General features: G+C 30.4%; 1 protein-coding gene and 1 long non-coding RNA gene across 2 annotated transcripts; one reads left to right on the top strand and one right to left on the bottom strand.

Moving 5' to 3' along the window:
* Positions 1-3,438: 3,438 nt before the first annotated feature.
* LOC137805809 (uncharacterized) lies at positions 3,439-4,586 on the bottom strand. The gene is made up of 2 exons (XR_011080241.1): positions 4,047-4,586; positions 3,439-3,624 (listed from the first exon to the last, which is right to left on the bottom strand). It is a non-coding gene; the product is annotated as an uncharacterized lncRNA (long non-coding RNA).
* Positions 4,587-6,724: 2,138 nt separating this feature from the next.
* LOC137806617 (hypersensitive-induced response protein 1-like) lies at positions 6,725-9,249 on the top strand. The gene is made up of 6 exons (XM_068606827.1): positions 6,725-6,844; positions 7,121-7,327; positions 7,879-7,999; positions 8,096-8,187; positions 8,274-8,370; positions 8,659-9,249. Exons 2-6 carry the CDS (start codon positions 7,139-7,141, stop codon positions 9,018-9,020), a joined length of 861 nt encoding a protein of 286 aa, XP_068462928.1. The 5' UTR covers positions 6,725-6,844; positions 7,121-7,138; the 3' UTR covers positions 9,021-9,249.
* Positions 9,250-12,258: the final 3,009 nt, after the last annotated feature.

Genomic DNA, 12,258 nt, shown 5'->3' with positions numbered 1-12,258 from the left:
CCAGAGCCTGGAACAACTCCATAAAATATTCCACATGTGTGTCTACTTCCTTCGATTTCACCACCTTGTAAGAAGGGAAATATTGTTTCTTAAGGGTTGACCTAAGCTCATTCTAATACCATCATGCAAGTTGATTCTTGCATATTCATCTAGCAAGCTTTGTAAGTGATTGATACATGGATGTGCAACAGAATGTGAGAGGAAGTGTTTGCCTCGAATGAATTTGAGGTTGCATGATGAATATATAGAGGTGCTCTAAGTTTTCAAGAACAAATTTGGCTAACTCCTTGAAGTGATCTTAGATTAAGCTCTCTTAGAAGCCTAACAAGAAGAGATTGAGAATTTGGGAGAATGAATTTTGAAGCTTCATTCAATATATTCAAATTTAATTTACAATGACTAGTGATCTTAATTAGAAAATCCTAGGCAAATCATGTGTGACTTCTAGAAACTCTTGCTTCAGTTTTCAAATGAGAATTTCTAGAAGTTGATCATGCTCTCTCTAACTTTGTATCTATCATATTCTACAAATACTACAAATAGTCAAAAAATACAAGACCTAAAATGAATCATATTCCACTTTTTACAAATTTATAGAAAATAAGAACTAAGATATCTTATCTATATATCTTCAAAGTAATACCAGCTCTTAATTGTGTGTGTGTGTGTGGTGGCTAGGAGAATGGGGATGGTCATCCATCAGCCTTTGGTGATTTTCGGGTGACAAAAGGGATGGCTAGACAGCAATGTTTGGTGGTCCATGTGGCATGAGTTTCAGTGCCTATCATGGGAAGTTTTTTTTTAAATTAACTTTTCCTTCGGCTTCTCTATTTTACACGTTTTAGTGCCTATCAGTATGCTTGGTGTAGTAGCTGCCTTGGGGATCCAGTTTCGGCCAGTTAAAAATAAAAATAAAGAAACGTTTGGGCTTCATTTGTTTTTTTTTTTTTTCGTTTCTGAAATAAAACAAGTTATTAAAATAACACCATTCAACAATCCTTTATAATAATATTTTAATATTTTAAATTAAAATGAATACAGTATCGTTGCACACACCATTAATTTAATTTTTTATATTATTATTATGTCAAGTTTTGGATTTTTTTGATAATTAAATTTTTATTCATGTAAAATTTTGAAAAATTATCGATTGTTGTTTAAGTCTTGGATTTGCTTTATTATTAGAATTTTCATTCGTATAATATTTTCTTTTTAAATTATTTGACTATCATGTCAAGTTTTAGGATTTTTTTATAAGTACAATTTTCATTCTCATAATATTTTTGAGAAATTTTAATTATTATGTTGAGTCTCAGATTTAATAATTAAATTATCATCCATGGTAAAATTTTAAAAAATTATTAATTATTATGTCAAGTCAAAAAAAATTTTGATAATTATATTTTTTATTAAATAATAATTTTGTAAAATATTAATTATATCATATTAAGTCTCGGACGTGTTTGATAATAAAAAACATTATTTTCATTAAAATATTGAAAATGATTATCATATTAAGTCACAAAGCTACTTTGATATTAAAAATTTTAATATAAAAATATTCTATAAAATAATTCAAGCATAAAAATCTACAAAATTGTATTAAAAAATATATTTTTATAAATATTTGTTATGTCAACAAACGATCCATACCCATCAGATTATCTCACAATACGAGCATGTATATGTTTTGATGATAAAAAATATTATAAGATGTATTATGGTATAACAAGCTCACTCGTGTGCAGTATAAGTTTGGACAAAATTAATAGAAAAAATTAGCAAGACCCACTAACGCCAACACATCAAACGATACAATGAGCAAATGACTATTAGATGAAAGAATGACACATGCTCACAATAAAAGTTTGCATCAGACAAAGTCATTGTTAGACAAAACACACATCAGACGAAACTCGTGAGAAGTTCACATCAGATGATAGGTCAGATGATATTGAGATGTATAAAATGATACCACTAGATTGGATCAAACGAAGTAGTTGAAAAGATTTTATCAGACGATCCTAATGCTCAGAATCTCACCAAAACATCTCTTCAGAAAAATCCCTTGGACAAACACAAGGTAGACTATATCAAAGCACTTGTTTACAACTCATCACATGCTGAAGAATGCATATATCAGACGATACAAGCATCTTCTACTCGTTAGATGAACCACTGCGTCAAGAAGTGTCCATTCTTCATTTTTACATTCTTGGAATGTTTTATGAAATTGTGCTAATGTTTTCAAATCTTATTTGACATTCTTAAATCATAGAAAACATAATTTTCAAATAAGATTATTGGATAAATGATTTTGGAAGATTTTTCGTATTTGAGGACATAACATAGAAAACTTGAAAATCTCCAAAACCTTGTGCTAAAAATGTTTAGTTTATGAAAAAAACTTTCCATAGTAATTATAAATGTTTTTAAATACAATTAAAGAGGTACCTGCAAAAGACATTCTGACGCTCAAGTCAGTAAAGAGGGTATTCGACACTCGGGTGTGTACAATAACAATAACGTACACTTCTTATTGGAATGTGCGCTATTTATATTATTTTAATGGGTTTATCTTATTGGGTCTGATTAGTGGAATGGATCACACTTATGGTTGCATTACCTAATTTTTTAATAGTAATTTAGTTTCAATAACCTTGATTTAAGCGTTAATGGTTAAGTGTGTCGGTCGACCAAACCGTCCGTGGGAGTCTCGGTCAGTTCGGTCAGAGAGACCGAGTCTCGGTCATCTCGATCTCGTCCCATACCAGTACAAAAGGCAAACCTCTCTATTCTGAATCTTATGTTTGGTATTTAAAATTTTTTCATTTCAATAACTCACGTAAGGTGTTTCTCAATTCTATTCTAGTCTATCTTTTCATTTTTGTTCTAATTGCTCTTTTTTTATCATTTTCAATTTTGCACCGTAATGTTCATTGATCCATAACTCTTGCTGGAATGATAAGAATGAATATGAAGCCATTTTGATTTAAAGTTATATTCTTAGTGAAATGTTTATCCAATCGAATCAGCATAAAAATACTTTGGATTTAGTTGTATGGGAAGTGTCATTTAATTGGAAACTCTGCAATATTAAGATCTAATATTTAATGGAGATTTTGACTTAGACATGGACACATAAATGCAAAAATGTAATGCTAGGAGTCAATCGCAGGGTTTCAGAAAAGGGGAAGATGAACAACATAATCAATACACAACTCTACACATCTGACCTACAAAGAAAAAATATTACTTATATTACTATTTTACTAAGTATTTTACAAAAACATAAAAACAAGTTTAATTAATTTCTTGATGGAAAATAGTCCTTAAGCACTTGTACACAAAATCGAAAGATAGCAATAATATTCAATTAACTAGAAGTAAACAAAAACAGTCATCAAATTTACAACATTTAACCAAAGACGCAGAAAAAAAAAGGAAACAGAGCTTAACTTCACTATACAATGTATACATATAACATCAGAAGAAGAAAAAAAACAGAAATATTGAGTTCCATTTATAGACAAGCAAAGACACAAGAAACACTCAAAGCTCTGATTTAACCCTCACATCTCCATTTGGCAATGCACTCTGTGCTTGTGCCTGACGTTTCAACTCCTGCATGATGTAATAAGGCCAAGATTAGATGAGGAGTGTCAAAGAACCTAATAGTTGGTTTCTTGGAGTGGAAAGCATTCAGAAAAAATGTGTATTATTAAGCTCTTACTAAACTAAATAAATCTCCCTCAGCTGTATTATTTGTTATTTTTGGAAACACTGACTTGAAGGTGAGCATCAAAAGTAAAGTTGTCCAGCATATAGAACAACAACCATAAAGAAAAGAAGAGTAGTAAAGTTAAAATACAGAAAACAACTCAAGAAAAGAGTAGTAAAGCTAAAAAAAGATAAGATACATAACCTAGTTTATTTCTAGTATCAGTTACAGAGAAAGATCCCACAATGAACTTAGAGCACACCAATGACATAGCAAGGTTATTTAAATCTCTGTTCCAATAAAAGACCAAATAAGGAATACTTACAGCAGCTGCGGCAACACGCCTCTCTCTAAAAGTTTCAACCTCATCAGGGAAGTTCTGCTCCAATTCATGTAAAAGATGTTTGCACAAATTCTAATCTGAGTTGATTTTAGGATTGCACATTTTTATTGGTTGCTCTTTGTTTAAGATTTTTGAATTAGCAATTTAAGGTGAGAATTCTAAGAAGATTTTCACTGGACACGAACTTAACCAAGTGGTTAAGTAAGTGTGAAAGTTCACTTCATAAGAGCAAAGAGAAAATCACAAGTATATGGTGTGGATGATGCAAAAAGGGCTGAAACTAACATAAGCAAATGTGAAGATGACAAAATATGGACTGAACATAAAAGATATAAGAAGATGAAGATGATATGATAGTTGGCGCAAAGAGGAATAAAAGGAAAAGATGAAGAGATAGAGAGAGTTTATGAAGAAAGGATGATGTCACGCCACTTGGAGTAAAGACTCCAAGATGAGTGATGCGAGAGCTGCCACTTGAGATATTACCCACTCAAGATAAGACACAAATAACTAGAGCCGCCACTTGAGTATTACCCACCCAAGATAAGACCTAACATGAGCTCATAAAATCACTCTTGTAGAGTTTCTTTACTATTCAAATTCAAGTTGTGAATACATGAGGAAAGACACCCTATTTACAGCAAGGGGTGCCTTAGTGGGCAAGATGGAGGAGGGTAGAATTGGAATAAGAGAGGGGGTGGCCTAGGGTTGGACTTTTGGTCAATGTTGCCCCTAACTTCTAGAAGCTAGGGCTACATTTCCTATTCTAATGGACTTGGCACAAGCCAAATTTGATAAGTACACCCCCCATATTATGCTATATGGACCTATTCTAGCTTATTTTTCTATTTGGACCCCTAAAGTGAGTCCAATTTATTTACAAACATGTTTTTTTCTTTTAAGAAGATCAAAAGAAAGAACATTTGATGTTCTGATTTATGCCTAGTTCATCTTTTGCTGAGGTTCGTCTCATATTTGGTGGGGTCTAGTCTTGATGGCTAACAGTGTGAATTGTCTCTTGAGTCCTTGGTGTTACTCCCACCATTTACTCCCAGAATCGGGCTTTGTGATGAATCCATTTGTATTTTTTATAAAAAAAAAAATTATAAAAAAACTTCAATCCAAAATAAATAATATAGCATTTTTTCTTAAAAGTAAATCATATGGTGTTACAGGTTTAGAAAATTGAAACCATGCATGAGATTCTTCTAATATAAGTACAAGACCATTCGCAAATCATGTTGTCATCAACATGAACTGAAGGAAAATGTTCTAGTAAAGTTGGACATCATGCATTAATCTTGGATATAATCTACCATTAACAGACACAAACTTTTCAAAATATCAAAATCTTTGTTTTGAAATGTACTATAGGAATCAATCGAATCAAAACTTGATTTTGCCGATTTAGATTGAAAGATGAATCGTTTTTGGGTGTGAATGGTGACATGAATCGAGTGAATTGTGAGATTTTCGATTCTGTTTTGTTATTTCCGATTCAATCAAATTCTGAAAATATCTCAGAAGATAAAAAGAAACGGATAGTCACAAATGGTGACAATTAATTTGCCTAAATCAAGTCAAGAACTACTGTGGAAGAGAAAAAGAAAAGTGAAGAACAGGGAAAATAAAAATTTAGTGACGGCAGAGCAAGTGAAAAGAAGAAGAGAAGTGAAGATTCACAGAAAAGAAGTTCAGTAAAAAAAAAAAAGGATTCACCAAAAAAAAATCACGAGAAGAAGATCTTAGAAGAAAATTTTATTTAGTAAAATAACTACCGAACCAAGTTTTTAATATTTGAATCACATTATACCTAATATGAACCCCAAACAATTTTTCACTTAACCATTTTTTAAAAGGCTCAATTAGGTTTTTAATATCTGAACCACACCAAACCTAGTTTTTAAAAATTTAGAAAATTTTAGAAATATCTTGATATGAATCCAATGCACCATAACCAAACAAGAAAGGAAGATGCATATGCCCACCCACCTAGGTTCTCTGCAGTTGTATTCTCAACTGCACCTCAAAATTAAATAAATAAAAAATACTAAGTTAAAACATATTAAAAACATCAGACTAAAAGATGGTAATAAAAAGAGAGGAGGGATAAAAAAATTGACCTGATAAACCTAATTTTCACAGAAACGTGTAAGAAAATGTACACAAGTATACATATATATTTATTATATCACTGAAATAAGGGAGAAATAAATCCCTTCTATATGTTCATCAATAAATTATCTAACATTCCTTAGAATGTTTTTTTTGTTATAATAGTAAATAAAATTATTATTTATTTATTTATTGTTAATTAAACAATTTTTTTTACTTATTTTTTATTTCTTGTTCTTCTTTTCCTCAAAATTTTTTTCTTCTCTTTCTCACTATTTTTTCTTTACTATCAAAATTATTAAGGTTCTTTTGAAGATATTAAGAAAAATAGTAATAAGTTTTCTTGATCTAGTAAAATATATATAACATTTTTCTATTTTTCTATTTTTTATTTCTACATCTTAATAAATGCACATATAAACTAAATAAAAATTAGATAAAAAAATAAATAATTTTGTCCTAAACTTTAAAAACTATACTTAAGTACAATAAAAATATTTAAAAATTGACTTGAAAATAAAAAATGAAGCAGAAAGAATGAAGCTGTATTTGTCCACATTTTTAACAGCAGGGATCTGGAGGGGCAAATATTGGGTTGATATGAAGACATACACACAAAACAAACTGTGTTGGTGGCACTCCTTTTTCTTCCCTCAAACCTTCAGGTGAAGAAAAAAAAACTTGTTTTTCTGTGTTCCCTTCTAAATTTCTTCCAATTTGAATGATTTAGATCATTTATTATATTTCTCTCTATAATTGTCATCTTCTTTGATTTTTGTTTTCCTCTTCCAATTAGATCTCACTTCATTACACTCTTTCCTCTTTCAAATTCTATGTTATTAATACCCCTTCAATTTGCATGTTTTGCTTATTGTGAAAACTGATGATAATATAACAATCATGTTCTGTTAATTTATTTATTTTTAATTTTTTTTTGTCAGGGTTCCAAAAGAATATAGATGGGTCTGGCTTTGGGTTGTCTTCAGGTGGAACAATCTACTGTAGCTATCAAAGAGGTTTTTGGCAAATATGATGATGTGCTTGAACCCGGTTTCCACTGTGTGCCCTGGTTCTTTGGCACTCAAATAGCTGGTTACCTTTCTTTGCGTGTGCAACAGCTAGATGTTCATTGCGAAACAAAAACAAAGGTTTCTTCTCAATTACCAAATTGTGTAAACAACACAGTTAATTTGATTAGCTTTAGGAGGTGTTTGGTTTTGGAATTTAATGGAAATGCATCTGCAATGTAAAGGGTTTTTACAATGTCAGTTTAATCATATATGACCATATGTGTAGTAAGTTTATTGATTTTCATAATAGATTAAACTTAGATGCTGTAATTGATTTTTATTGATTTTGTTTATTTTCTTTAATTAAATTTAAAGTTTCACCTCAGTACTTTACATAATAAAATATTCTGTTAAACATTAATATGTGTTATCAAAATAGAATTCTAATTGGAGAACAATCTAAATTGTGTCCTTTCATAGTAAGTGCTTTAAAAGATTGATTGTACAAGAATAAAGATTCTTGATCTTGTAACATTTCTTTAAGTTACTTTTAGTTTGTTTTGAGTAAAAGTTTTGAATAAGTTATAAATGAGAAACTCTTGTATAATACTTGCTCAATTGAGTTTCTTAACAAAGTACTTTATCTTTCATCCTTTTCTCTTTGCGTATCTGAACTTATGACATACCAGGACAATGTTTTTGTCACTGTTGTTGCATCTATTCAATATCGAGCGCTGGCAGAAAAGGCAGTTGATGCCTTTTACAAGCTTAGCAATACCAGGGAACAGATTCAGGCCTATGTCTTTGATGGTACCCATTTTTTATCTTAACAAACTCCTTTATAAAAGTTGGGTTTATTGGATTCTTATTGAGGACAAAACTGATAGATCCATTTTTCTATTTCAGTTATTCGGGCATGTGTTCCTAAGATGGATCTAGATTCCTCATTTGAGCAGAAGAAAGAAATTGCAAGAGCTGTTGAGGAAGAACTTGAAAAGGTGATTAATTTTTTGTGTGTTAATGTTGAGGAGTGAGGACTAAGAAGTTAGCATTTATTGGTTTTTTACTTGCTATGCATATGAAGGCTATGTCTGCTTACGGATATGAGATAGTCCAGACTCTTATTGTGGATATTGAACCGGACGAGCGTGTGAAGAGAGCCATGAACGAGATAAATGCTGGTATGATTACGTGTTTGTTTAGTGTATTTTTGGTCAAACTCAGATTACTCTCTTTTTATACATGTAATCAGAAGAAACATTCATTTGCAGGAAATTAGTGTCATTAGCCTGATTAGGTAAAACCAAATTTATAGTTTTGGAGTAAGAATGTATAAGAATCAATGCCTCTCAAATTCACCAGCTTTATTGCATTTGACAGACATCATTATTAGCTTATGTCTTGTTCTAAATAAATTGTTTGAAGCTTGACATTTTCTTTTGTGTGATCTTTACCCTATGCCATAATAGCTGCAAGATTGAGGGTGGCTGCAAATGAGAAAGCTGAAGCAGAGAAGATTCTGCAGATTAAAAAGGCTGAAGGAGATGCAGAATCAAAGTATTTAGCAGGGCTTGGAATAGCTCGGCAGCGTCAAGCCATAGTAGATGGTCTGAGGGACAGTGTGCTAGCCTTCTCAGAGAATGTCCCTGGGACATCATCTAAGGATGTAATGGACATGGTTTTGGTGACCCAATACTTTGACACTTTGAAGGAGATTGGTGCGTCCTCAAAATCCAATTCTGTTTTTGTTCCACATGGACCAGGTGCTGTAAGAGATATTGCTTCACAGTGTAGAGATGGTCTTCTACAAGGAAGTATGGCTCGATCTTGAAGCCACAAATATCACATTACTATAACTATAGGAACCTTCTATCTTCCAAACTCTATCCATATATACATTTTAATTTTGTCTATCACTGTTAAGTTTGAACTACTTCTGAACGATTATAAGCCTTCCCACATCCACTGTCTTTCCATCCATGATTTCTTTTTATTTGTGAATAGTCAAACATTGTACTGTTCTTTTTCCCTTTGAAGTAAAAATAAATTTGCTTAGCTTATTGGCTTGTGTTTCTTCGAATAGCTTAAAAACAAGAGTAAAGTCTTTTTGACACTCAAACAGTAAAGAAACAATAGTTTTACAACCGTCTTTTGAAATAAAATATTATATTTTAATAAAATAATAATTTGTTTAGGTGTGAGGGGAATGGAACTGGTGTCATTTATCATTATCTGAATAACAGTTTATTCAGAACAAGTTAACTAAAAGCTCTATAGAAAGTTTTAGCATGTTCTTTCTGCTAAAAGAAATGAGACATGTTTAAGAGGTAACAATAAGAAATTCTTGCTTCACTGGCACAGATCCACGCTTTTATTCCCCCCAATGGACTCATGCACCTTTTAAATTCCACATCCTTTCCTGTAGCAGCTGGGAATTCGGTCTGTTTTATATCTGAAATTCTTGGAAACCCCCTTCTGCTCTCTAATTCTAAGAAAGTTTGCTGTTTTTTTAACAGGGGAGAGGAATATTGGAAAAAAAATAAAAAATAGGAAAAACTAAAACAAAATATTTTGTAGTAAAAAAAAATATTTTTTACAGTTTTTGGTGATTCTAAAAATAAGGATTCCATAAATAAAAAGTGTTTTCAGAATAAGAATTTCATAAACAAATAATGTTTTCAAAATAAGAAATTTAGAAAAAAAAAATATTTCAAAATATTCTCTTTAGAACACATTTTTTTATTTTCGGATTAATAAATTCGGAATTTATAAAATGTGTTCCAGAAAAAATATAAAGGAGTTTTTAAGATGTTTAACAGTATATTGAGAAGGCCTCATTGGTGATTTGATGTAAAAAAAATGGGGGCAATTACTTCCTGCACCAGACACCCAATTTCAGAATGAAAAGACGAAAATACCCTTAAATAAATAGGATTATACACTACGGATTTTTATTTTTTGAATGTTTTTGATTTTTTTTTAATTCCGGATTTTTTTATCCGAAAATGAATGAGATTTTAAATTTTGAATTTCCGAATGAAGGATATTTTTATAAATAAAAAATTATGTTGGTTGTAGGTTAAAAATAATTGAGTATAGGAAGTTATATTTTTTAATATAATCACTCATGTAACAAAATTTATTAAATTAATTAACTTTTACTTTTACTTCTTTAACCACGACAAATACTTTTTTAACATTATTTTTTATATTATTAATTTATTTTCATTTTCAACCAATTAATAATCACAAACTTTAATTCCAAAAAATATATTATTTTTTACATTACATAAATTTTTTTTTCTTCTCTCTCATACAAATTATAAAAAATGTCAAATTTTAATTCAATTTCAATACATTTTTTTACTACAAAAAATTTTATTTTAGTTTTTTCTATTTTTTTTTCCAATGTTCCTCTCCCCTCTAGCAATAAAACTGAAAAATCTCAGAATTTGGCAACGAAAATCGAATTCCCACTTTGTATAGGAAATAGTGGTATACGGGGGAAATAAAATAAAAGGAGCAGGAGTCCAAGGGGGAATAAAAACGCAGATCTGTACTACTGCAGGAAAATTTCGTAATATGCCTTTTCAACTTTTAAAATATTATCTTAAAAAAAATACAATCTTAATATGCCTTCATTATTAGGATGGAATTTTTGGTGGACCAGTGGATACATTCATTTTAGCGAGCTAATTAATCATAATATATTAAAATATAAACTTTAAAGCTGACTTAGCCTCGTAAAATTGCTTATAAAATGAGGTTTGCATCTACTTATAAAGTATGAAATATCATAATCTTTAGTCGATGTGGGATCTCCAACATATAATTATCAAGAGAATATGGGAAAGTGATATAAAAAATCAAAGTTAGTTAATTGTCATGTTGATTACGTGGTAAGAAATGATTTTCTCTGTATTAACTAATGCCTGTATTTTTTGTAGAATCGTGGAATATTAAAGTTGGTCTCACAAGTCAAGTTAAACAAATTTATGATCACGCGAGAGATTGAATTTTTGGTGTTTAGTTATGGGTTGTTGCAGCTCTACCATATCATATATGACAGTTGACAAAGAATTATTCTTTGTCTTCATTAAGAGGTCGCACAAAGAGACAACTAATTTTATCTTCTTATTTGTGAGATGATCCCATCATCCTTGATTAAGGATGGTCATGGATTGGATTTTTCTATTCAAATCTAAATATTTCAATCAGATTTTAAATCCAAATCCATATTTTTTATAAAAGTAATTTGCATTTTTATAAATTCAAATTCATATTTTTATAAAAGAAATTGAATTTTAAATCCAAATCTATATTTTATAAAAAAAATTAATATACTATTAATATAATAATATGTAAAAAATTTAAGATTATATAAATATTAAAAAAATTATAATTTAATAATAAAAATTACAGTAAAAGCAAAACGCATGGTTTCAAAAGTAGAACACATTCTAAACACAAATATAAGATAATAATTTATAGAAGTATTATTTTTTTATAAAAGGTTGGAATAATGTGATGATTTATTAAAAAAAATTATTTTTTGAAGAAAATGTATAGCTAGAAAAAATTAGGGTAAATAGTTTAGAATGAAGACAATAATGGGAGATGACAAATTCAACTAGAGATAAGTAAAACTTTTGTATCTTATAGCATTGGCCACGGAGCCGAAGCTGCGGAGGGAAATGAGAAGAGGAATGGACATAATCATAGCCATATATCATGGTCCAAACTGATAGTTCCTTCATCCGCATGGTTAATTTTCTTGGAGTTTTTCAAGGAGTGGCGGAAGCTTGGTGTAGGAAATGGAATAAGGAGGACTCCAATGGAGTTATGGATTCCTTGAAGGTGCATGAAGAGTAGGGAGAGTGATTGGTTGGGTCATATCACTTGGATAGATGAAAAAGAAGATCAAAGGTGTCAATCCTAGAGAGGTTTAGACAAGGGAGTGTAAGAGTTAGCAACTTGGCAGCTTAACACTCAAAATTGATCTTATTAATTCATTAGCCAAGCACCCATTTAAATAGGTTTCGAGGTCAAGCCAAGGTTACATAAAAAGA

The sequence above is a fragment of the Phaseolus vulgaris genome, chromosome 3 (assembly GCF_000499845.2).
Source record: "Phaseolus vulgaris cultivar G19833 chromosome 3, P. vulgaris v2.0, whole genome shotgun sequence".
NCBI lineage: Eukaryota > Viridiplantae > Streptophyta > Magnoliopsida > Fabales > Fabaceae > Phaseolus > Phaseolus vulgaris.
Note: the sequence above shows the minus strand (reverse complement) of the source record. Positions and strands in the feature narration are given on the sequence as shown.

Coding starts and splice junctions, on each gene's coding strand:
- LOC137806617 (XM_068606827.1), top strand. CDS start 7,139: ATGGGTCTGGCTTTGGGTTGTCTTCAGGTGGAACAATCTACTGTAGCT. Junction 8,000..8,095: donor TCAGGCCTATGTCTTTGATG/GTACCCATTTTT, acceptor TTTCTATTTCAG/TTATTCGGGCATGTGTTCCT. Junction 8,371..8,658: donor CATGAACGAGATAAATGCTG/GTATGATTACGT, acceptor ATGCCATAATAG/CTGCAAGATTGAGGGTGGCT.